Genomic DNA, 26,710 nt, shown 5'->3' on the forward strand with positions numbered 1-26,710 from the left:
GCGTTAGACATGAGTGTGTCCAGGTACGACAGGCAGCGTTTGCCTTGGGTTAACATTGAATAATTTGACGTTTCTTCTCCTTTCCTTTCCTTTCCTTGCATTGTATTTGTTTGTTCATTTAGAATTATGAGCTTGCTCTAAGCTAATGTGACGCTGTACTCCTCACTGTCTTTCTTCCGCTTTGACTATGATGAAGAATTTTTTTTGACGAGGTGGTGTTTGGTGTCGCGTTTGATGTTTGTTTCCAATATGCAAGTTGTGACTCAGAGGTTGTCATCTGCTATCCACTCACTAGACAGTGAAAGGTGCACAGCAATGTGTGATAGCACTGTGTGAATGTGCATGTGTCTGTATGTGTTTTTCTTTCTCTGTTTAACAGGTGTAATCATGTCGCTGCATGCCATTCTCACTGCATTGCTGGCTTTATCACACACAGAGAAACATTGACTACGGGGATGTATCTGTATGTTTCTAAAAACAACTTTAAGCCATTATTATTTTGAAGTGCGTATTTACTCATACGTTCATGTGTGGGTGTAGTTGAGTGTGTTTCTGTGGGTATTAGATAATGAGATCTTTGCTAATGCAAAGTCCTCAGAGACACACAAACAGACACACTATCTCTCCAGGCTGCCTGTCCTGAGGGGACACCCTGTCATCCTGCACCAACGGGGGTGTGCCTCAACTGTCTCCCCTAGCGACAGTCCAGTTTCCAAGGTGATGTCGCCAGGGTGATTACCTGACGCCCACCCTCAGTGTCAGCGCAGCACAGCAACGGCGTCAGGGATGTTGGCAACTCTTGCCATCACACACACACATACAGAGAGACACACGCTCATACACACAAATAGAGTCTGACTTCCTGTGCCTTGACAGGCTGCCAGCTCAATCCAAAATAAACTTCTTTCAAAGACAGCCAGACATCACAATAGCATAAATAGCATAAATAATTCAACAACATGAGCATGAATAACTCCCATCTAAATGAGGATCCCTCTCCATTTCTTCACTTTCTGCAACTGACATGAGCATCCTGCATGAGTGTGTGTGTGTGTGTGTGTGTGTGTGTGTGTGTGTGTGTGTGTGTGTGTGTGTGTGTGTGTGTGCATGTGCATGTGCATGTGCATGTGCATGTGCATTTGCATTTGCATTTGCATTCAAGTTGTTGTTTTTGCATCTGCATCTATGCCTTTGTGTGTTTATGTTTGAGTAAGTATAATTCCTGTAACCTTTCATGTTCTATTTCTATGTGTGAGGTTCAGTAGACCTCTATTGTCTACAACGAGATGGAAAACATCCATCCCTTTGGTCTTAGACTGGATCATGCACTGTGAAATTTAGGCCCCTTTGACATTGTACGTGTGCAGAATTTATGTTGGCAAAGCCAAATTCTTGCGTGTGTGTAAAGGCGTGTGGCAGAGTGCTTTTCCTTGCTGTTCTGAGGCTTCTTAACAACACAAGGACTATGTTGTGATAAATTAAACACTCTTTTCTGTCTAATGGAACAAAGTGATTTTTTTCATGGATTTAGTCTGAGGGACTTAGTTGCGTGGTGTTGTTATGCCTTTTTCATGCTGATATATTATTTTATTTTTCTTGACATCAGGTCCTTCTCCTGTACTTAAGTCTGACACTGGAATTCTGACTCCTTGGATGAATGGATTAAAATGCATTCATTCTTAGTTTTGTTACATCTATTCTGCCTTCACTTTCACCCCACTGGAAATACAGGAATAGCAAGGTGTTTGCGTTGCAGTTTTTTTAAAATCTTACAAATATTTATTTTAACAGTTAATGTGGACATGTAAAGAATGCATCTTCTCCATTCACTCTACTTTATTTGGTATATGCTGCGTGGAACAGTTATGCGAAGGTTCTCAAATATAATGGAAATGAATCTGTATTAGAAAAATGATTTAAAAAAACATCTTCTCTGTGTGTTTCGATGTGTGTGTCTGTGCCTGTGTTGCATGTTGTTGTTGATGAAGAATCTCGATTGTTATGTTTTCAGCTCCCATACCCAGATCTTCTAACGTCAAATGAATATTAGAGTGACTGTTTTTGTAGATATGAAAAACATGTCTTCATTAAAAAAGAAGCATAAACAAATCAAACAAAGGACTAGATGTAATCACTGTTTCTCTTTTCATTTTAAATTGGAGCTATGATACTGTAGATGAGCTATGTAGTCGAATTCAAAAGGGGCTGTATATCAAAATTGTTGATTTACAATTGCCAAACAACCTCTCTCTCCCGTTGTCTTTCTGTCTGTGTAGGCATTCTGGAAGGTTTAGATGGAAGTCTGGGCAGTGTGGTTCTTTAAACAGCAATGCAACCAGCACCAAGATGAACAAGGAGAACAGACTCCAAAAGGTACAAGAGAAATCTATTTCAGCGTCTGTGGATTAGGCATGGGACGACATGAAAATGTTATAATTATCTTGGTTATAATGGTGATAGATGATATTATCACGATAATCAGGAAAATATACTTGGCTCTAGAGCTAGCTCTAACACTACAATAATACTGCATTTAGTTAAGAAACACTTATATTTATTGCATCACCCTGTTATTATGTTATTTTGGAATCTATACTATTCCCACGCAGTGGTTTAATCTTTTTTTTTTTGTGGGTGATGTAACAGGCAAGCTGAGCCTTCAGCCATAGTGATATAAGATTAGGTTTAGGATTTTGGAAAGACTGGAAAGATGCAGGCACCCCATTGTCCCCTTGTTCAAGATAAATCCGGAAATCAAAATAGGACTGTATGCTGGTGATCTAGAGACTTTTTTAAGTCAAGCCATGTAAGAATATTCACAGTTATCCAGATTTATGATTAGCACGATAATGGAAATTTACCAATTTATCTTAGTTCCATTTCCTAGTGTGCTATGGATGCACAATGTTCCTGCATCAATAAAAAGTGTGCACCCTGCCCATTTATATGAGAAGTTTGTGTTCTTGATCTCAGGGGAGGAACCCTAATGTCTTTGAGTTTGCACTAGAAAAAAGTAACTTCTAAAGGTTATGACTGCCTTAGAGTAAAAAAAGAATAAGAATAATTGAATTCTCTGCATTTCAGTTTCAGCAGAAAGCAGGGGCACTGCTGTTAAATGCCCCCTTGTAAAGGTGGTGGGAGACAAATTATGATTCTCATTGAGAGGCAATAAAAATATAAAAGATTTAATCAAGAGTAAATAAAATAAATTAAATATAACATTTATTCATTTTATAACACAGACTGAAAATATATTGAAGAACCCCATGTGTAGCACATTTTATATGAATTTTTTTCCACATTAAAAAAATACAGTGATTTTAAATTGCAAAAGATAATATGAACACAGAGTAGGTTATAAATACAAGCTTGCCAACACCTACATATAAATGCATAAACAAAACAGCGTTAGGAAGCTTAGAGCTTACACAAACTGTCGGCACTGATTTGTCACTCCCTGTCTCCTCTGCAGCTGTCAGCAGGCAAGGTGAAGATTCGAGTGCTGAAGGATGAACCACTGACAGGTGAGTAGTTTACAGATACAGTCTGGGCTTCATCTGTGGGTTACCTGCGCCAGGTAGCCTTAACACGGATGTGTACCCAAAAAACGCTGGTGCTTTGATACACTACCCTGTACGGAAATCCTTTCTACCCTTCACATGGAGGTTAGCATTCAAGAGCAGCTACAGCACAGAGCAGCACCCTGGGAACCGGTAAAGGTTCAGTGTCTTGCTCACTGTTACTTCAGTAGAGTGGATCCTTGCCATCACAGAGGCCAGACTGTGGAGTTCGCTTGTTAAAGATTGATCTGTGTAACCAGTAGCCAACCTTGGCAGAATTCTTAATGTTTTGAACACGCCTGAGGCACACAATGCCACCTTGAATCAGAATGTTTCCAAATGATGCGCTGATATATGTTAAATGTATACAGCCTTAGTGAATGCACTATAAGTTCTGGCTTTGGTGTTTATAATTAGTCATAATCATAATAGGTGATATATTCTTATGTTTTGTTATTTACTATATAATACATTCCACAACAGTAGCTCAGAGATTTAAACTACTTGTATGTTAACGTGTTAATTGTTGATGTTCTGATTGTTTTAAGTTTGCTTTATACTGTACTGTGTATTTGACAATGTTGTTGGACTAGGCAGGTAGTCAGTAACATAAATAGCATTTAAATGTCAAAGTATTAAATGAAATCCCCTTGTCAAATGTTAACAACAGCATACTTGATCTGTTTAGCCCCACCTCAGCCACCGCCTCCGCCGCCACCCATTGCTGTTGGTCTTCGGACGACAAGAAGAAACAGGCTGAAGGGAAAATCCTGTGGACAATGTGAAGTCAAGACTGCTGAACTAGTATGTACACAGACAGACACAGACACAGACACAGACACACGAAAGACATAATTTAAACTGACATATTTGTAACTCCAGTGTTGTGCAGTTGAAGAATTTCCTATCCTCTGGATAGAAACTCAGCTCAGTAACTCTCATCAAACCGGACAAAAAAGACACCACCATCCTCTGGAGGCATGACTTTTGAGGTCTCTGATAAGACAAAACAAATCTGCCTTTTTTGAGGGATCAAATGTCACTAATTGACAAATCATTTCGCCATCTTGTTTATTTTACTACTATGTGCACTTAAAAACACCAAGGGGCAGATGTATAAGTGATATATATTCACAGAAACCAGGCATACATCATTTACCACACATGCATACATTTATAGAAGAAGACGAGTGAGGGGAGAATGTATGCATCAACCAGACCTCAGACCAGGCGCACTAGAGACAGCTGCAGATACGATGAAGTGGAGAAAGTGAGATGTGTATTAGTATAACATTGTTTGTTTAGTTATTTGCCAATTTCACTGAGTGTGTCACTATTTTTGCACTCCCCACAGCGTTTTGTAAAATTTTCAATCATATTAAAAAACGTATTTACGAATGAAGAATTTTATCATTTATTTGCATTCGCCATCATTTCCTCTTTATGATGTTTATAATTTCGTCCTGAGTTGTGAGGCACTTTGTTAAGCCTGTTTAAATATGAGCTCTATAGATTAACTAGATTAGATTTATATCACATGTATCCGGTGTGCAGATGTGATGATTGTATGGGCGCTATAAATAAGCACAGCTGTGTTTAACGGTTGGACATAAAGACAGCTATTCTGGTGCTGTTGCAGAACAGGTGCAACACAATCGGTGACATTGCACTTCTTCTTTGCCGTTCTGTTTATTTATTTCAGTTTCATTCATCTGGCCCCAGGAGTAAAATGACTTGACCTGCACACACAGATAAAACTCTGATTTTCTGATTTTCTGTCTCTCTCTTGCCCCTCTTTTTTTTCTACCTGTCCATCACCCTCCATCTCTCTGTTTATGGTGCTTTACGGTCCTCTTCCCCCCTCTGTATCCTTCTATGTTTCTTCATTCTCTTCTTCCTGTATCAGCTTTTTTCTCCCTCTGTCATCAAGATGCCTGTTATCTTTATCCTCTCCTCCTATGTGTTTACCATCTTTCTTTCTCTCTTTCTTTCTTTCTTTCTTTCTTTCTTTCTTTCTTTCTTTCTCACTCTTTAACACATTTTCTCTTTCTACCCTTTTCACTCTGCCATATCCCTGTCCATCATGTTTATCTGTCCTTTCTTCACCTCTCCCTATCTCTCTCTACCTCTCCCTCTCTCTGCTGTCCTATCTGTTGGTCTATCTGTGTGTTTGTGTTTGCAGTGATAATAGTTTAGCTGGATCTGTTCATCGATACTTGAGACCTCTGAGGGCACCATTGTTTATTCTTTCTCGCTCTTCATCCACTATTGCTCAGGAGGAGGGACCGTGGCTGGCAACTGTATGTGTGTATAAGAGGGAGGGAGGGAGAGAGAGAGAGAGAGAGAGAGAGAGAGAGAGAGAGAGAGAGAGAGAGAGAGAAATCCTGGAGAAAGCCACAGTGTGTGTGCGTTTCTGTCCGTACATGTGTGTATCATGAAAGTGACCTGAGTAATACATGCTTGATGACCAGTCACTAGCACATCCCCGTCTTCTAGATCCTCAGCTACTTGTGTGTAATTCCGATCCCATGTCAGCAGATTTTTAGTATTGAATAACCAATGCCTCACAGTGAGAAAGAGAACCAGAGCAATGAGGGACACAGCGAGATTGATAGAGGGAATGAAGGAGAGGGAGGGGTTTGACTGATTGAGCTGACAGCCACCATTTTTCTGCCCTTTTTGTTGTGGAATAACTTATTTTAAGGGCAGCACACACATTGCGTTAAAATGTAATGTGGTAATTTGCTTGATAGTGCATTTGATGATGATGGTGCTGAATTGTCCAATGAAGGACCCAGTGCCCCCAATGCCCCATAGTGATGGGCTTAATGGCAATGCTTGTAGTAGTCTGGGCAAACGCATAGGATAAAAACACACACACACACAGACACAGATACACACAATCCACTCAGGCACACATACACACACGTTTTGGATAGCCCCTGTGCCCTATAATGATGGCAATAATGGGAAGCGTTACGACTCTGTCTCTGCAATTCTGTCTGGAACTGCACTTAAGCACACAAAAGCACACGCGCACATGCTCACACAAATGCACAATCATATAGACATCTGGGCTTGTTTTAAACTATGACTCACACATACTGGCCAGACTACCAAAATCACATGTGCGCGGACCCACACACACACACACTGCATGCCTAGCCTTGTGCTGTAATCCAGAGTCATCCAGGCAAAAAAAGGATCTCATTTCCTTCTGCATAGCACTGGAGAGCGCAGTGATATGCCGCTTGCAGCCTGATAGGGATGCGTAGTCCCTGGGGAGTGGCTGTAATTTATCCTCAGGCCTGAAAGGGGGAAATGAGGCCCTGCTTTATGGGACCATTAAATGGCAATGTCGCAGCTTTAGGATTGTATGTGCACGCTCACACACAAACACACACAGTAACATACTGATATGTGTGAGAAAGAAGTAAGGGGCAAAAAAAAATTAACACTGTGTTGCGAATAAATGCATTTATTAATACATAACAAATAACTAAAAGGGTAGAAGAAGAGATAAAAGAGTAAAAAGAAAGGAGCAGGAGCAATTGGCAAATCTGCTCCCTGTTGATCCACAAAAAAAATTGTATGGAACAGTGAATTGTTTTGTTTATAGTGTTTCCTTGTTTAACTCAGTTATCTATAAGCAATGACGAAACAGGTGAAGAAGTAGCAAATATGGAAGTGAACAAGAAAGAGACTAAGATGCAATGTTGTAAGTCGTTAGATCCAGAAGTATATCACACAGTTACAAAAGACAAACAGTTAAAGCCCCACTTCAAAGTACAACCTGCACTGTTCCCTCAGAGAGCGCACTTATGTATACTTTCTGAATTTGACATGGTATTGATGATGAAACCATGGGCCATAACGAAAAAAATTAACCTGCATGTCTAATGAAGGCAACCAAACAAATGGTGGCTGTTTGTTTATTGTTTGTTGTTTCTTGAATTTTAAGAAGCCATGGTCCCTTTCTGTCTCCTTCCCTCCCTTCCACATATCCTCCCTTCTCATTGGCTTTCTCCACTCCTTCTGTCCTCGCCTGTGTGCTCCGTCCACCCAGCCTAGGCGTATCTCCCCAACCTGCTGATGCAAGGACTTTTCCGCACTAATAAGACTGGATTCTCATAGATAGATATGATAATGACCTCCCTTAAGATGCATTCACTCTCTCTCTCACACACACACACACACACACACACACACACACACACACACACACACACACACACACACACACACACACACACACACTCTCTCTCTTCTCTCTCTTTCTCTCTCTCTCTCACACACACACACACAAGCACTCTCTCAAATGCACACAAAAACAGTCGCGCACACACACCTTGCAGCATCTTGCCAGAGAATCCATTTCAATATTCATCCCTCCTGTCAAAGTTTGTTTGGCAAGGTTGAGGTTAGAGGAAAGGAACAGATATCCGGCTTTAGGTTTAAATCTTCAACAAATATTATTTAAGCTTCTGCTTGTCAGTGCAGATAGTTGACTTGACAGATAGCACATGCACATACTGTACATGCACATTACACGATCACTCTTTTTTAATTGTCTGCTTCCTTGAGACACATCAACACACAAATCTTCACATTCATCTCTTTCGCACACACGCGAACACACACTGACTTCACCGTGTATCTCTTGTTTCTGTTATTGTAGATGTGTGCTGAATGCACAGAAGACTACTGCGTTGGCTGCTTTGCCAAATTTCACCAGAAGGGGGCACTGAAGCTCCACAGAATGATCCCCATTCAGGTGAGCATGGTCCCACGTGCATCTAGTCTATCTCCTCTCCTCTCTGTGCCTGTGTCTGTGTCTGTTTCTCTCTGTCTCTCTTTCTCTTTCACAGATACTTTCAATAATACCTGTCCTGATCCTATTCTTCTTCTGCTTTACTCATTCTTTCTCTTGCATTTCTTGCATCTCTGGCTACAGTAACTACTTATCTCAACCACTCTTCTTTTTTCCCCTTTCTCTGTTTCTGAAGCCATCTCACAGTTTTGTATGTGCGTGTGCACATACACACAAAATAACTGGAAGGAAAGGCTGCATTGTCTGGATATGTGTGTGTGTGTGTGTGTGTTGTGCTGTTGCAGGTTTGCTGTGTCCTCCTACCGAACCACAAAATGGATGTCCCTCATTAGCAAATGCCTTGATCTCAAAAGCTCATTCCGGTCACTTATATATATACACACACACACACACACACACACACACACACATACACACACCACACATATACACATACTAAGATCCAATCACACACTCACATTGTGACAGAGAACAGAGAACAGGCCTCAGGCAGCAGTCAACCCAAGACCAGCAACAGCAGTGCTCAGTCAAAGATAAAACCGAGAGACAAGACAGCAGGTCAATGGCAGACAGTTTAATTAAGCCGACACACTTGTGTTGGATCCACAAAATGGAAAAAGATTCTGCAGTACATCTGCCTGGAACATATCTAGTAATTAACTAATTGTGACTACCTAAAACGAGTCAAGGATAACAATTGTAAAGATTCTAATCCATTCACTAAGTTAAAAAATAGATACGTAAAAGTAGGCAGTTGACTCATCTGCTGGACTTTTTGGAACTATATGTTGTTGCTGGATATTGCATGAAAGCAATACTATTTTTACTTACTATATACTATATACTATTACTTACTATAATTAAATGTACGTTTTGTGTACATTGTCATTAGAAAGATGTCAAAAAATTGTGACAGATCTGTAGACACTAATCTTGCAACACACTTGCAATTCTCAAACCCTTTCAGTCAGCAGTTGTGTATGTAGATAACACAAATGCATGAACACACAGATCCCTATGCTGAAAATGTACACTGCACTGGGAATAGAATACAGGACACAAGATGCTGTAACCACACGTGCACAACACACAAACACACACACTCAAACAATGGATTGCAATGACCTATTAAAACAAATTTGTATGCAAAGCATTTTTATTAGGAGAATCTCATTTTTCCAAAGCTATTCTCATAATAAAATAGAGTATGCTGTACTGTTTAAACAACCTTTATGGATTTTTAAATATTTACAATGGATGTCATTTTACATTGTGATATTTATAAATTAAATTTAATCATGTGAAAATGGGATGTTAAGTAGATATTGCTCTTATGTGCAGTTTTCATAGCAGTATTTGTGTTTGTTGCTACAGATATGAATTTTTTAACCAACTAGTCAACATACTGTTGCCTAGTTGACAACACTAATGTATTGCCTTAAGTTCAATCAGGAGAGGTGAGTGAATGAAGTAAAGATGATTTTCATTGTAGCAGATGATATGTGATAATTAAGTCTTGACAGAAAGTCTTTGGCGCTTAGACTCTACAGGGAGACTTTATAATCGAGGGCCGTCTGCCCTGAACAGCAGAAAAATAAATCCCCCCATGGAGTCCAGACACTGGGGGTGGCTGATGGCTCTGCTAAGACTGATAGGCTGAAGAGGCTGATGAAATGATGAAGCAAAGCGAAGACTGGGCGGTGAATGGGGAGGGGCGCGCGTAACAGCAGCATGAGCGTACTAAAGGTAGAGAGATGACAAAGGCTAACAGTGTAGGTGTGTCGCTGTGCTAGTGGACCAGCTGATATCACAATTTACAGCCCCAGATGCTAACAGCAAGGACATTATGAGTGAATATGCGTGAGTCCATGGCAGAGGGTCTCACCTGAACCTCCGCTAGAGCTTCACCAGGCTTTTCTTCAAATTATCAGTGAGAAGAAAAAGTGAGTCTACTGATGTAACCAACCTGTTATGTGGACCTGCCATTGCTGCATATAACCGCAGTGACCCATCATATTATGGTCCTACCTGGCAGCAAGACCAAAGTGTTATGGTCTCCACTAGCTTTATCAATTGGTTGTAGTCATACAGGTTACCAGAGAAAAAAACACCTTTTGTAAAAGTCTTGCCATATTCAGCTCTGGAACTTTGGTAACTCGTGTTTTTTTGTTGTTACTTTGTTCTTATTGTGTTATTAAGGCATTTTTTCACTTTCTTTCAGTGTTCCTTCATGGCTACTGACTTGTGTTCATATTTGTGTGTGTGTGTGTGTGTGTGTGTGTGTGTGTGTGTGTGTGTGTGTGTGTGTGTGTGTGTGTGTGTGTGTGTATGTGTGGGTGTGCTGGTATCTATGTTTTATGTAGTTACTCCATGTTCTCTTGGCTTATGTACATCTTCTCCTTTTTTTCCCTCAGAGGATGTGTGTGATTTTGCAAGCTTCTTTTCCTGTTATTGTTTCCTTGGGTGCTATTATTTTCATCTAGAAGTACTCAGAAAGAGATTATGATATGATATGAAGTGCACTTTGTGAGTGTGCATGGATATGGTTGTGTGTACACCCTGTGATCTGTCAGTCAAAAGGTGTTTCTTTATGTGTAATAATGTGTGTTCTTGTGTTTATGTCTGTATTATTGGTGTGTTTGTGTAGCTACAGAAGCTTTTTATGTTTATATTTAAAACAGCAAACTGTTAACTAGCAGTGCAGCTCAGCTTATGTAGACATCTCTTTGTTTCTCATCTCAGTGTTCATGTGCTACCTGACTGCTGGTTGGGTCAACACACTGGTTAGCCGCTATGGTGGAACAAAGCCATACACGCTGACAAAGACAAAAAGTACACACATCGAAACAGCTCTGTGAAACCAGACAGGACAACACTCCTGTGTATCTCACTCACAGTTTTGAACTCATATATGCACGCTCTTATGCAATCACAAATGCAAAACTGTATTTTTTGAAGGACATAAAGACCAGGGATTATAGATGTGCAGCTGACACAGGCATCTCTCTCTCTCTCCTCTGCTAATCCTGTTTCATTTGCTTTGGAAAAAAATGAGAGAGGGAGAGACAGCGAATGAGAGTCGGAGAGACAAAAAGAATATTAATTTCATCGGTACGCTGTGTTAGGGCTTTCGTCAGGGCCTCATCAACTTGTGTTTTGCAGCCTCACACACACACAGACCTTGTTCAGTTAATGTTTGCAAGGCATTGTTGGTATTTGATGTAGCCTAACCTGTGTGGAGTACCGGATGGGTGTGTATGATGTATCAAAACAATTATGATGCTAGGTAATTTTTAGTCATACAGCAATATTTAAAAATTACATCAGCATATTTAATTGAGCTAATTCTTGTTGGAAACCCCCACTGATCACTCGCTCTTTTTCTCTCTGATCATATGAGAAGCCTTGGAGGCTTTGTGCAGCAAGAATGCTGTTTCTCTTGATGGCTTCAGCTGTTGCAGTGTTTGAAACTTCTTGCAATGCAAAGATTTTCCTTCAGAGGGTGTTAAGATGAGGAAAGTAATGTCCCTAGGCTTGTTGGATTGTTTGCAGACAAAGATTTGATTCTTAAAGATTTCATGGCCATGGGCAAGTTCCCTCCCACGAGATAGTGAATGAACTAATTCAACATATGGATGTGTCACTGACTGAGCTGCTCTCCGCTTTCATCACTGATGAGGCCAGAGATATTTCATTTCTTTGCCCGATTGGGCGTATACAGATTCATCCATCCATAATGACATTATTACCGTGTGCAACTGTTAAAAATCAGATGCGGAATCCATCACAGGCGTAAACAAAGAGCTCTTGATCAGAAGACATCAAACATATGATTGTGCTTCTGTCCTGCAGGGGGGAAATGTCTACATTGCCGAAAGAGGTAATGTTATTCCACAAAAGGCCTCCTTTAAATGTGGCATAGTGCGTATTTGTTTGACAGGTATCAGCACACACATAAAAGTTTCATGGATGAAACTACCAAGGACGCCACAAAGGTCCCTTATGGGGCTCATAAGAGTGATTTCATAGGATTAAGGTGATCCTAGAACTTTTCTGCATACTCAATAGGTTTCTTGTGTTCTGGGTAACAGGGCTAAATGTTCTTATACAGAACCATCCGGGAAATCATCAACAGACACTGTTTGGAAAAGGACAGGTACTTTCAAAAAACACTTAGGTGAGCGGATGAATCTGTGTATCACCGTCTGTCATGGGTGAACATCAACCAATCAGAACTATATAACATAGTCACTCTGACTGAAGAAGGTTGGGAGAAGAGTGAAAACAGATTTTCCCTTGAGAAAAACCTTGAATGCTGTTCTTTGTCAATAAATAAATACTTGCTAGCAGCATCTATGCATACCTCTTCAGCAGCCACAATTGTTATTTTCAAGCCAATAGTCAATTCTTACGCACGTCATCATACACACCTCCTGTTAAACCATGCCCGTAGCTCATGCAGTAGGTGCCAGTAATTCCTAATAAGAATAGCTGACTGGGATGAACCACTGTCGTGTGGACACAAGGACATTGCTTGAAGCCTCACAAGATGGATTCTCACATGATCTTGCGATTTTGTGATCTATACTGTCCAACGGCATTGCAAGGTTAAGAAAATGTATCATGAAAAATAATGCCTAGCTTCCTAGCTTAACCTAAAATCTATCTTTCTCTCAGCGTCTCAGTGTCTCCACATTTTCATGACTCTGCATTTGTTTGTGTGTTTCTGCTGGACACCTTCAAGGACAGGATGAAACTCTACAGATGGGTTAACCTCAGTAGCCCTACTGGTCTGTGGTGATTAATGGAACAGAATAATGAATTCAGCCTGTGGTAAAAAGAAAAGCAATCAGCTCTCATGTAGTGTGCTTCCCATTTTCTCTTGTCCATAAGTATGGAGATATCTGATCATCCTCTATGTAAAGAATTTCTTTCCTAGGAAAAAAAAAGGTTAAGTGTGTTATTGGGTGGAGTTTGTCAATAGATCAGTATTTGGTTAAAATGGGATGTAATGTAAAGCCAAAATACATGCATTGAGGTACCAGCTTGGTCATGTGATGTGCATTACCAGTGTCATTCTGCACAGGCTCTTTGTGGTTCCATTTACATAAAATAAAGGTGCATACGTTAACCATAAAATGGAGTTCATCATTGTGACTTTCAAGGTTATGCCAGTGATGTAGGTATGAGCACTTAAAATTATTAGGTTGTACCCTTTAAGTGGGGTTCATGGCAGCTGTCTATAGTGGTCTCATCTTATTGCCTCCATGCCATTAGTGCACATGAAGTAGAACTTGCTTGGTAATATACTTAATTATATAAATATTTTTGTAAAAATTGTGACTGATTCATCTCCTGTCTACAGTTTGACAATTCTGAGGCTTTGTTGTTGTTGATCACAAGCTGTAAGCTGTGGGGGTAACACTGAAGATCTACCATCACTCTTGTGGCTTTATTTTTCTGTAACAAAAAACACAGTATTGCCTTTCCAAAACTAGACAGTAACTGCTTTTTACTGCTAGACGGGCATAAAAGGTTTTTTATTCTAGTAATGTAAACATGAAACGGGATTGTGTAATCCTGTAAGGGTCTGATGTATTTGATGAAAGCTAGTTCCTCTGAAATGTTTCATCATTTCAGTCTCTAAAACTTAAAACTCAAAAAACAAGATTGCCTTGTGGAGCAATTTCTAGCCTTTGCATTTACTTTGATTAATAACTGCCAATTTTTAATTTTATGCAAAATTATCTTGTGCTTTTATACAATGTATGCAAATGGTTGTGTTTTTCAGTTAATTAAGAGTATTTCCTTTAAAGTGTATCACATCTCTCTCAACAACGTTGATCTAATCTCACAGACTACTGCATTCTTTTACAGGCAGACTTACAGACCCATGTGAGCACTCGAGATGTTGTCAGCTGCTTCCAGAAACAGATTAGCCCTAGCTCCCCTCCTGCTCTCAATCCCAGTCCCAATTCTAAACCCAGTCCCAGTCACACATTCACGTCTAATGGAATAACCAAACGAGGAAATCAGAGTCCAGAAAATGGAACAGAGGCTGTGGCAAAACCTATGCCGTTGCACCCTGATCCCAGCCAGGTAGGTGGTAATCTTTACTTTTAGTTATTTAGTCACACACACTACAGTAGTAGAGCTGCTGTATGCTGTATGTGATCAGGGAGTTTAGATGAAAAATGAAAGATGATGAAAAAAATATAATTATCTTCTCTTAAAAAGAAATCAAAGGCCGAGCGCCCGGTTAGCTCAGTCGGTAGAGCTGGCAACCCATATACAGAGTTGCTGCAGCGGCCTGCGTTCGAATCCGACCTGCGGCCCTTTGTTGCGTGTCATCCCCTCTCTCTCTGCCCCCCTTTCCTGTCTATCTTCAGCTGTCCCTGTCTAAGAAAGGCACGAAAAGGCCAAAAAAAGAAACTTTAAAAAGAAATGACAGGCTAGTAATAATAAGATGAGTCATTACTCTTGCTAAAAGTGCAGATGTCCTGCAAATGACACTTAACTCTGGGTATGTGGCCTATCTTGTGCTTCTTAGTGTTGTTCGATAACACAAGGGAAATGTGTGAACATCAGGTTCAATCTTTATCCAATACAGATTTGCAGTTTAGTAATTTTAAGCCAAAACTTCTATCTTCCAAATCTGCTGTTTGTGCTTCTATCAGATTTAATTGTTTATTAATTTTATATTAGGGAACAGTGCAGAATGCTTAATTAAAAATGTTACCCATAATTTGCAATTACAAGTTTAATCTTTTTCCACACTTTTTTTTTTACATTTTCAAAACTTTTAAATCATTAAAATACATTTGCTTTACTTTTAACAACAATTACACCAACAATTATTTAATAAAATGAGGCATATTTTCTGGTTATTGACTCATGCATGAAATTTCTCTCCATTTATGGTTCGCTTGCTGTGACAATACAGAAAAAACATGTCAAACAAGCCTTTGCGCTGTGTGTGTTTTACCTCTGCACCTTGTGAGTCAATTGGAAAAGACTTCAAACAAACCCTAATTGATGCTATATCCACGGGCTGTATCTACAGGCAGGCTTGTGAACCTCATGTACCTTTGGACTAAAAAATGCCCCCCAACAGTCTTAGTCTGGCAAAAACAGTTAGATTGACATTTCAGACTCTTTATACCACAGCGCTCAGTTGACCTTATTCACACAGCAGTCATTTTGAACAGTTGGGGTCTGAAGTTACTGAGAAGATCGGTATACTCTATATGTCAATCTAGTGTTCAACTTATATGTTCAGACTTTAGAAAACCAAGACCAAAGAAATGCCACCAAACCGAAAAGCAGCAACTCCAGCAACTGTCTGACATGGAAGTTCATATGTGTTAAATTGTGGTAATTAGTGTTAACAGCCTGCATATGTAAAAATATGAACCTACTGTACAGTTTACTGCTCCAGATTCTTAATATCTTCTTCTACTTGAGATGAGAAAACTACTGCTGAATGCCGGCAGATTTTTTTACTCGCTCAGTTTGACACTTAAGTATGTAATGTAATAAATTATTATAAAATATTTTACTTCTGATGAACATTATTCGGAAAAATTATTATACATCATTAAGAACTATACAGCCTTGAGCTCCTTCACACCGTTTGATGTTTTCTTGACAGTGTGAGTACAAACTGCAATTATTTTGTACATAATATTTTTTTTTTGCTTTTTTCACATTAATCCCAACCAAGCTATATTTTAGAGTTCTAATATGAAGGCAGTTTCCCCATTACTTTTTAATAGTGCATTAACAAATGTATAACCAAGGTCACAGCCAAACTTGTTTGCAAACTTCTGAGTTTTTCCTTGTCCTTGGTTGCAGAATCAGAAGACAATAGTGTGCCAGCATTAAAAATCTCATTAACTGTCCCTTCGGTTATTTTGCACTCATCAACAAATGAATATTTAGTCATTTAAAGGTAAAATACACAGGCATACAGATTCAGGTTTTCTCTGTTAGTGTGTCAGAAAACAAGTTTCCTTTTGTTGCAGGTGTTTCTCTTGAATTATGGAGGGGAGAAAAATGTGGAAATGATTGAGGAGGGGCTGAAAAGGAAGGATCAGAGGGAATTCCCCACCTGTCTTCTTAGAGGAGAGTACGATGAGGAGGAGTCTGCGAGATCTTTCCAGGAGGCTCTCAGTCAGTGGAGAGGAGAAAGGACTGATGGAACAGGAGAAGCTATGACTGAGGATGCAATGTGGACACCGGTCCGACCAGGTAAACACTGACATGTTTGCAGGAACACAGACATACGCATACACACACAATACCCATTTGTTACCATTTAGTTTAATCCTTTTGTTGGCAAGCATCCACATACCCACAAAATTTTTAATGTAACCAGTATTTTCTATGAGAATAATGAGGTAATAAGCCCCATCTTTCATTTTAATATTACTTTTTCTCATTATCCTCTCTTTCCACCCTCTTTCACTTTCACTCTATTCCTATCTTTATCTTTATGGGGAGTAGACAGAATATCTAACACGTGCAGTCTAGTACAATGCAATACAAGAACTTTACAACAAATAGTGCCTTTTGTTATACTATTATACCTTACCTTATATGTTGATATTTAATATATCCTCCTTCTCCTCTAGTACCCTATCCTCACTCTCCCCCCTTGTCAATCTTTCACCAGGCTGGAATGGTCTGTGGGGAAGCAAATGTGGGTGATAACTTTGAAGTGATTTGTCACAGTATGTAAACCCTTTCACATTACATGTAGTCATTTAATTAAGTGGAAGTAACACAAAAGTAACAGTAGCAAACCCCACTTCAAAGTCTTGCATTAAAAAGTACATATCCATAATGTTTGACACAACTGGTATCATATGTTGTAGATGGTCCAAATAGTGGTTAGTCTAATAGTTTATAAAGTGGAGTTCTGTATAGTTTTTTTCTGTGAATTTTTCCTTTGTTTTGTATGTAAAAGCTAACCCTCCAAAGTAACCATGGGTATCAGTTGAATATATAGAAGTGAAATATAGACTACGGTACCTCCCTCACAAGTTCAGTGCAGATACCTCAAAATCCTATGCATAAATACAGTAGTACTTGAGAAAATGTTTTCCATCTTTAAATGGTAAATGGACTGTACTTGTATAGCCTTTCTAGTCTTCCGACCACTCAAAGCGCTTTCACGCTACATGCCACAAACGCCCATTCACAAACATTCACAGTGATAGCAAAGGCTCATCACAAACAGAAACTAAATCATTCATACACTGACGCACAGCATCAGGAGCAATTTTGGGTTCAGTATCTTGCCCAAGGACACTTTCGATGTGCTGTGGGACGAGCCAGGGATCGAACCGCCATCCTTCTGATTAGTGGACAACCTGCTCTGACTCCTGAGCCACAGCTACCCCCTTTGCCCACTACATCCTTCACTTTTTAGTTTCCTCTCTCCTTCTTCCCTCCAATTTTCACCTACTCCTCAGAATTCCTGCACCCCCTCTCCCCATCTGTGCTCTGATCTGTTAAATCCTTATAGAAAGTGCTTACCACTGCAGTAGGAGGGTAATCCATGGCTGTTGCATATTGAGATAATGAGAGGAGTGTTAGGGGTGGCCCTACTCCACACCACAGCACTAATCACCTCGCCTGTGTGCATGCGTATGCGTACAAGCTCCACTGCGTCAGGCAATTTTTATGCCTCTTCACATATACAGTGTTCCTACGTGTGCGCATGTGCAACAATGTTGGTTTATGTGGGTGTGTATTATTAGCGCTATTATTCCAGGTTCTGTGTATATGTGTCTAGGTGTTTGTGCTTTTTATTAGGCCTCCTATTTTCTCTGTTTTACTGCTTGGACAGACTCTGCTCCTCTCTCGCTTCTCTCTGCTCTGCAAATTGCTGCTAGGCCCTCCAGCCCTAATTATTTCTGTCAGGCCAATGGCGCCCAGGCCCAATTTAAAGCCGCAACTATGGACTGCCAAAGTGTCTGGAGTACAATCATAACATTTCTTTTTCTTACCTCTATCTTTCCCTTTCTCTCATGCACTTACTATGTTCCCTTTGTATTGTGTACATCTTTTTCTTATTCCCAGGAGACTCTGTCCTGTCTGTTTGTGTTTTGGCACTTTTGGCGTCGTGACAAGGTGTTTTCTCACTTCTTGAGGGGAGGTGTTTTGAGGAAGGTGTTGAGAAGCTGGCATATGATGCTCTCCTGCTCCTTTTTCTACCTTTGTCTGACTCTTTCTTTGCTTTTGGCTATGTTTTCCCTCCCCCTTTCTCTCTTTCCTTAACTTTATTTTTGTGCGACCTCCCCCTCCCCATATTTCTCCAGTATCAGTGTCAGCGATGGCGACCCAGACTGACCTTGCTTCAGACAGAGGAGCTGAAGGACAAGGAAGAAGAAGAAGGGGGGGAGAAGATAGGGTACCTGTCACACTGGAGTTCACCAAAAACAGCCTTACCTACATGGACAGATTGCTTCTCAAGAAGCACCGCAGGTACACAGACAGACAGACAGACAGACAACAGTGTGCATGGCCCACACATACATATTCATTCAAATTAAAGAATGTAGGGGTTTCTGTCATTGGGTTTAGGCAATAGCTCCCAACAAATCAGTTTGGTTCAATAGCATTCTTTCCTTTAGAAAACATAGGTAACTTGCATTTGCAGGGAAAAACATGTCCTACGTAGGCAATATCTGTATATTGCGTGTTATGTACTAATATGATTATCATGCATTTTACAACAGCTTTTAATGTGACACAACCAATCAAAATTAAAGACAGCGATTATTCCTGTAATAATAACTGATTATTCCACTTTTACTTTGATGGTGTAGATTTGACATTTGTGAGAACATTTTTTCATATTTTACCTACTAAATACCACATACAAATAGTATGCACTGACAACAAAGTGTCTATACACTGTATTCATTCATGCAGTGTCTACTGATAAATAATTAACAAAATAAATAGACATTCTTAGGAAAACTTCAAAAGTCTTTCTTTTAACTTCAAGAAATGTCATGAACAACTCCTCAGTTTCTCCCTGCGGTTCCATTACCTTGATTTCCTGTTGTTCCCTTCCTGGTGCCAACTGATGTCTTTAGCTTTGCAATTGCTTCTTCACAAAATGGGATGATTTCCAAGTATTATTGTATGGACTACTTTTTCTTAGAGGGCCTAGAAGTAATGAACTTACTGTATTCATGCATTAGTCAGACTAAAATTGATTGAGTACTATAGGGAATGACAAGTTCCGACTGCGATGTAAGTGCTGAGTAGTGCAATGGATATTAGACATGAAGTCTGTCCGTATGACTGGAAATGACAGGGTACTTATTGTATGCTCAGAAATGAGCTAGGACGTCTGACTTGGTTTTATTGTTGGCATGTTGTGGGACAGGTGGATTTTCCCAAATTAATTGAAAGTAATTCTGTATTTGTTACTGTACATCTGAAAACTACAAGACAGTTTGTTGACATACAGATAAAACCTCCAGCTCTATCACCATACACAGTCCAGATGTTCTCATGCCCTGCATTGGTTTCTTAAGTTTGATGTATCAAGTGTAGTAATGTACACACTATTTTTGGAAACCATGATGATGTAATTTCAACTGCATCTATCAACTTTGAAGACTGCAGCAATGCCAAGGTAAATTTTTTTAAGACGTTGCATCACTGTGTCAATTTTACGTCTTTTCACAATCATGTCTACATGTGCCCATGAACGTCAGACAGTTGTAGTATACATGCCAACACTTGAACAAACCCATACAGAGGTCACTTGGTGACAACTGGTTGAGGTCGCTACTTTAACAACTGGGAAAATGTTATCTTTCTTGCCACTTCCATTACTGGGGACACAAATACGCCCATGTGTGCACTCACACATCACATTACATCACGCACACCCTCTCTTGCCACTGCGCATGCCTCTCTGTAGTCAACCTACATAAGCCACCAGTGTACAAAGCAGTTTCTCAGCACTTATTGTGCAGTAGACTGCCTGAGGGTCTGGCTTCAGCAGGTCCCATTATTACAGCCCTTTATTTAAGCGGCTCCTTTTGGGCTGAGTAGCCCACTGGAGAGCAGGCCAGAGTAGAGCAGAGTGCAGTTTTAGGCCCGCCGACTGCATGAGCTGGAATGCTCCAAGTCCCCAGCTGTAGCAGCCTTTAACTGTGGAATAGACTAGAGAGCCAATCTAGAGTGCAATAAGCCTGCAGCGGTGATGGTGACAGAGCTTAATGGAGAGACAGAGAGACTGCCTGGCAGAAAGAAAGAGTGGGAGGCTGAATTTTAACAAGCTTCTATAATAATGGGAAAGAGAGTGAAGTAAGGAGGGTGCGTGGAGCAGGAAGGAGTTTTAAAGAATTTGCTAAAAGTGCTCAGCTATATTAGATTCATAAACTCTATCACCTTGTTAGATTTGTAGATGCCCTGCAGGTTACAGAAAGCAAGCTTGCAACCAGGGGGGCATCAATCCTTTCCTTAGCTGGCTGGGCAGTGTGGGTGGGGTAAGTGAGTGCTCGCCCTTCCATCAAATGCCAGAGTCAAAGTATCTCTGATCAAGGCACTGAACCCTGAAATAAAAGTCTGCACAGACATAGAACTAAACTGGCTCTTACCTGCGTCTGTAAGAAGTGACCTGACTTGTACTGCCAAATTTAAAACCCAGATCTGGTCCGATGTGGCATTATGTTTTAGTTATTTCTTGTCAAAGGAATTACTCTAGTTTTTTTTTTTTTTTTACTAACACCTCAAAGTATAGGTCATCTACAGGGCATATGTGCTTACTTTAGAGACATAGAAAAGCCTTTCTATAAGTAAAAAAATTACCAATCTTGGAGACACCATATTAGGTCCACACAAAAAAGACACACAAAGCACACATGGTTTATAATAGGCATAGAACCAATATTGGCTTACTGAACAGGACTCCTATTGGGGTGATAATATTGCTACATGTCTGTGTAAGAAAAGAATATAGGCAGGCTGTTAGTTTAAAACAATCAGAGAAAAGGTCTTGCTTGAGCATACATACATAGATGCCAGGATGCTTCTAAATGTCCAGTGGATTGTCTCGTTTGTCCCTCATGCCCAATACTTTTACATTTGTTCTCCAGCAAGACTGTAGATCATCACTTCTTTCTGAGCTAGTTATTTTTTTTGGACTATAAACTGTCAACTGTGTTCTGAAGTACAGATAGGTCGGACAGGTCTGAAGCAGCTAATTTGACCTGTGCCATAGAGTTACTTAGAGCCAAAGTTTCAGCTTGGAGTACAGAAATAGAAGCCTGAATTGTTGGAGTAATGGTCAAAATACCACCTCTGATAGATGTGGTGACTTCCATAAAGCACTTTTGGCACAAATGTCAAATTTGATTGAGCTAACCCTCTGTCCGCAGGGCAAATATAACAGCAATAATGGTCCTTTTGAAGGGCTCATCTTTGTCAAATCCCCTTTGCTTTTACTTGGCTTTATTTTATTGCAGGGGCATCAAACGGGTATTTCCATTAGTCTAAGAGATATATAAATAATGCTTAAATCTAAATGAAATATTGTTTCTGATGAAGTATCATGAATAAAACTGACAAGCTAAGAAAGCACGTCTTACACATCACTTACACTAGAAGTGCAGCACCTCCCATTCACTTAATAATACAGTTCCATTAATTTGTCTGGAGTCTAGGTAGTTATAATGTATCTCACCTTCTCCCTTTTAGAGAGACTTATAAATTATTTTACTGTAAGGAAACTCACCTCTAGCTCTCCCTTACAGTGTGCAGGGTAATTTGGTAGGGATTCAAAATCCTTCCTCAAGAACACTTTACCAGTGTTGGTTTTTTGCACTGTGGATGTTTAAACCAGGCTCAGTTGGTTGAAGGTCTTGTCCTGTGCTCCGTCTTGTACTTTTTTCATGAATCTAAATAACTCAATAATATGTATAAGATATATTCTGTATTAGGATGGATTCAAACATGTATCTTAAAAATCCAAGACTAGAGGAGACCAGAAGAGCAATATGATTTTTTTTTCTGGCAAAAGCCTAAATGCAAACAGCCTAAGGCTAGTGAGGCTACTGCATGTAGAGTATTGTACGTAAGAGATGGATGGATGGATGGAGAAAAGGGATAAGAAATGGGATGTGAGGGACATGATTAAATATAACCCTCTGAGTACGTTAAATAGACAGAGAAAAGATAAACACTGCAAGGTCTGAGGATATGGAAAAGATATAAATTAACTTCCCCAGTCACCCCTTATGGGCAGCCTGGAGCTTCTCACAAAGTCTTTGTCACTGGCCGTGCACTTTGCCCAGATTAGACTAGGAAGGAGGGAATAGAGGTAAAGGGGGGGGGATAAGGGCAGTGCGGAGAACACAGGTATGTGATGTCTAACAAGTGAACAAAACCAGAAAGTATGAATGTATACATCAATTTGTGTCTTTATTCATTTAGTTCTTTTTTACTGATTAATGTTTGATTTTTTGTTTCTAGAACACCAATTGAAATGTATCATCCATCGTTGGCCACCGTTGGTACAGATTTAAACTCACTGACTAAAACAAACAATGAAGAAGAGACTGAAAGCAGCCTAACAGGTAATACACATGCATGCACGTACACACATACACATTTATGTCTGTGTGTCCATGAGCACCTTTTGACACTAAGATAGGATGCTGACATACAGCTTTGACAGCTGTGTGCTCGTGCTATGCACACCACCTTTCTGATGTACATACTCAAACAGGCTTTCAGACCAAACAAAGAAACAGCTAAGGACAGAGTAGTTTGACAGATGACCTACACAAACACAAACAAACACACACACACACACAGACACACACACACACACACACACACACACACACACACACACACACACACACACATACAAACACTCAATAGTAAAAGTAAAAAATCTCTCCCTCTCAGCGGGTCAGACGTATCAGTGCCTGCCCATCCATCCGTGGTGGTGTGACGGGTAATCACTGCCTGTGATTGTGTGGGCAGAAGGCCGTTAGAGGCAGCTCATGCCTGACAGGTTGCACTCTGCCTGGGTAAGGAATGGGGCAGGGAGAGTGGTGAGGTGGGGGTCGGCCTGTAGTCTGAAGCTCAGGGCCTGGAGCTCATCAGTCAGGGGAGTGTCCTGGCTGTCTGGCCCCCAGCCGAGGCTGTCAGGAGACGGGTAGACCACGGTTATCTCTCCCCTTCCAAACCTCTGGACCCTGGGGCTGTCAACTGCCTCTCATCACATTTATCAAGATTCACTCCAATCTCAACCTTGTTAGGATCTGCAAGTCCTTGCTTGCCCCCTTCCCCACAGCTGTCTATCTCAAATGGTTGAAAATCTTTGAGGTCAAAATGGTTCCCTGTGCTCCCAAAAGACATGTTTAATATGTGGGCAAGGCAACCACACAATTTTGACACAATAAATTGGAGTTTTTACTAATATTTCTTAGTAACTGGAGTATCCTTAAAGGACTAAGGTGCATATTATAAATAAACAATATCTCTTACAGCTCTCCACTGTGCCTGATCTAATAAATCAGAAATGCCTTAACAGCAGTCTAAAAAGTAACACTATACAGCTTTAAACAGCTCCTGTCTCCAAAGTATTACAACTTTTATAGATAGGCAGCTTTGTACTTTTTTCACTTCTTGCTCTCCCTGCCCAAGCATTTTTAATAATGTCTGCCATTCAACCACAGGTTGCACTTTAAATCCCATTCCAAACATTCAACACAGATCTCTTCCTGCATTCTGGTTGATACTTCAAACAAGCTACCTTGAAGAAGGACTTGATTACACAGGATTGAGCTTTAGGGGACTTTCTTGTTTCTTGCTAGACATACCAAAAACAGACATGAAGTTTAAGAATAACCTCTAGATACTTTATAATGGTTAGAAAGCCATTAGGGAACCAGAGTGTTTTGGTCAGATCTTGGTCTTTATGAGGCTGAAGGCTGAAAGTTCAGTGAGAGTCATTTACTTCAGAGAATTAGGCCATTTGTTCCAAACATTTAGTACAAAATGATCTGGTCTTGAGAGAGCTTATCAAAGTACAGTTTCTCAACCTTCTGTATCCCTTGACCCATTTCTTTTGTTGCAAAACTGTCATTAACCCAACATTAACCCAGAAAGTTGGCAGTATGTTATGAGAGTATGGTACACTGTTGAACACTGGGAGCGAAGGCTGGCCCAATCCAACAGACAAGCTACTGTAGGTCAAACTGCTGAAAAAGTTACTGCTGGTTCTGATAGAAAGGTGTCAGAACACACGTGCATCACAGTTTGTTGGTACGGGGCTGCGTAGTTGCAGACCAGTCAGGGTGCCCAGGTGGTCATACGCTACCCATGCTTTGTATGCACATTCCTTACATAGACAGTTTGAAATTACATGCAATTTAATGACATTATTGTTTACACAGTTTGCCTTTTACTCAACTCTCCCCATCCCCCCTTTAATGATTTTGTCATTATTGTACTATAACTTTTTATTGTTGATGTCTCTAATTTCCTTAGTATATTTTAATCATTTTACTTAATCCTGCTGTTATGATCAGCCTATGTCAGTTAAATGATAAATTGTAACTGTAGTATTGTTTTGTTTAATTAATTGAAGGTCAAGCTTGGGGTGCAAGACTGGAAAGTTTTGGGGGTGGGCTGCTACAGCTTATGCAACTTGCATATGTACTCACACCTCTTACCATATGCTTGAAGTAAGTTAGAGTTAGAGTCACACAAGTCATTGTTATCTCACATCACTGTAGCTTTCTCAAACTATTCATAATTAACATGGTTAATTTACTTCAGCTCTTAAATATAACCCATACTTGTCTGCTAAAAACACAGCTATTCACATCATGAATTTCATTTTCCTCTGCTCACAGTTTAATAATTGATATTCCATTGTTTCAGTGATATGCAGATGTGAGGAAGACAGCAGTGACTTTGGGAAATGTAGAGCTGTTCAGCAGCTGATAAACTATTCCTTCCACCTGTTTCAAACTTTTCTAACGCATGCCAATTACAACAGGTTGCAGAGTTTCTCCTCCCCTCCTGTCTTTGAATATGAAAGGGTGGGATATGTGTGAATAATAAAAGCTGTTTTCCGGCATCATGTGGGGAGCTCTCCCTTGTTTTAAATTCTCATTTTCCTGAGCTGTCAAACCCATGTGGTGATGTGATAGAAGGATTGTTAGTATGAGAGAGAGAGAGAGAGAGAGAGAGAGAGAGATGGGGAGATAGGGAGCTGGCACAGACAGGTAACCTGCAGTGCCTGAGCAGTGCTAGAAAGACATAGACTGATGACATTAGAAATAAAGAAAAAGAAAAAGATGTCAACATACAGTATATTATCTTATTATCTTTATTCCCAGGAAAAAAATACCATTTAGTATCATACATTATATTGTAAATATTATTATTATTATTATTTAATCGTATGTTTTATTTGCCTATCAAGGTAAGAGGTTGTATTCCTATATTATGTTTTGCTGCATAAATAACCTATAACCAACTGTATGGTGCTATAGATTACCACATTTGTCTGCTGTCCTTTGAGCAGCAGGGGTAGTGTCATCAGGAGGGAGGGTTCAGTCCCTGCTGTGTCGGCAACATCTTTCAACTGAAACAAGATAATATATTAATACAGACCGAATTGTGCAGCTCTGTATGACCCCGACCTCTGATCCAGGGAGGAGGAGGGTTTAAGAGAAGAAAATGTTCCTATTGGCATCAAGTATCGAGGCATGTCCACTGGCATCTTTCACTGGTAGAAAAGTGATAAGAAGAACTGGAAACAGCACTTGAAAATATGCCCAGGAGCACACATCTTTCTTTCTGTCTTTCTTTTTTTAAACTTTTTTACTTGGTTTGCGCCAACAATCACATTAACCAACTTTAATTGCCTGGCCATATTTTAATTAAAAGTGACAGTGCAGTACCTCTCTGAAAGCTTGAAGGTGGATGTATGAGGTGAAAAATGTAAAATAAATGAATCTGAAAAACAGATTTTATGTAGTTAAGTGTAATTCAACTGGTACATTTTTATCAAACAAAACATTAATAAAAACAAGTTTGATTTGATTCTCCTGTTTATCTTGCATCGTAGCTGCAGGGTCACCTTCACTTTTCACACAATTTCAGTGCCAACACCGAATGATTCATCATTAAGTGAATCTATACTTTATAAAATGATTTCATTTCTGTGATGCAATATGTTCTTCTTACAGCAGCTAAAAAAAAAAAGCCCTAAAAAAGATCATTCTAGAAAAAAATGGCTGCAGCCACCAAAAAAAACCAAACA

General features: G+C 39.9%; 1 protein-coding gene across 6 annotated transcripts in view; it reads left to right on the top strand.

Moving 5' to 3' along the window:
- Window positions 1–26,710, top strand: part of zbbx (zinc finger, B-box domain containing) — a 53,000-nt gene that overhangs the window by 7,570 nt on the left and 18,720 nt on the right. For 4 of the 6 annotated variants that reach the window (XM_051396843.1, XM_051396845.1, XM_051396847.1 and 1 more), the window contains exons 4-13: window positions 2,277–2,373; window positions 3,473–3,524; window positions 4,249–4,364; window positions 8,239–8,334; window positions 14,269–14,490; window positions 16,416–16,641; window positions 16,897–16,955; window positions 17,066–17,123; window positions 18,717–18,882; window positions 22,894–22,997. In XM_051396843.1, coding sequence (XP_051252803.1) covers window positions 2,277–2,373; window positions 3,473–3,524; window positions 4,249–4,364; window positions 8,239–8,334; window positions 14,269–14,490; window positions 16,416–16,641; window positions 16,897–16,955; window positions 17,066–17,123; window positions 18,717–18,882; window positions 22,894–22,997 — 1,196 coding nt within the window. The remainder of the gene's footprint in view (window positions 1–2,276; window positions 2,374–3,472; window positions 3,525–4,248; window positions 4,365–8,238; window positions 8,335–14,268; window positions 14,491–16,415; window positions 16,642–16,896; window positions 16,956–17,065; window positions 17,124–18,716; window positions 18,883–22,893; window positions 22,998–26,710) is intronic. The other 2 variants (XM_051396846.1, XM_051396848.1) reach the window with 2 other exon arrangements.

This window comes from Dicentrarchus labrax, unplaced genomic scaffold (genome assembly GCF_905237075.1).
Source record: "Dicentrarchus labrax unplaced genomic scaffold, dlabrax2021, whole genome shotgun sequence".
In the NCBI taxonomy this organism is placed as follows: domain Eukaryota; kingdom Metazoa; phylum Chordata; class Actinopteri; family Moronidae; genus Dicentrarchus; species Dicentrarchus labrax.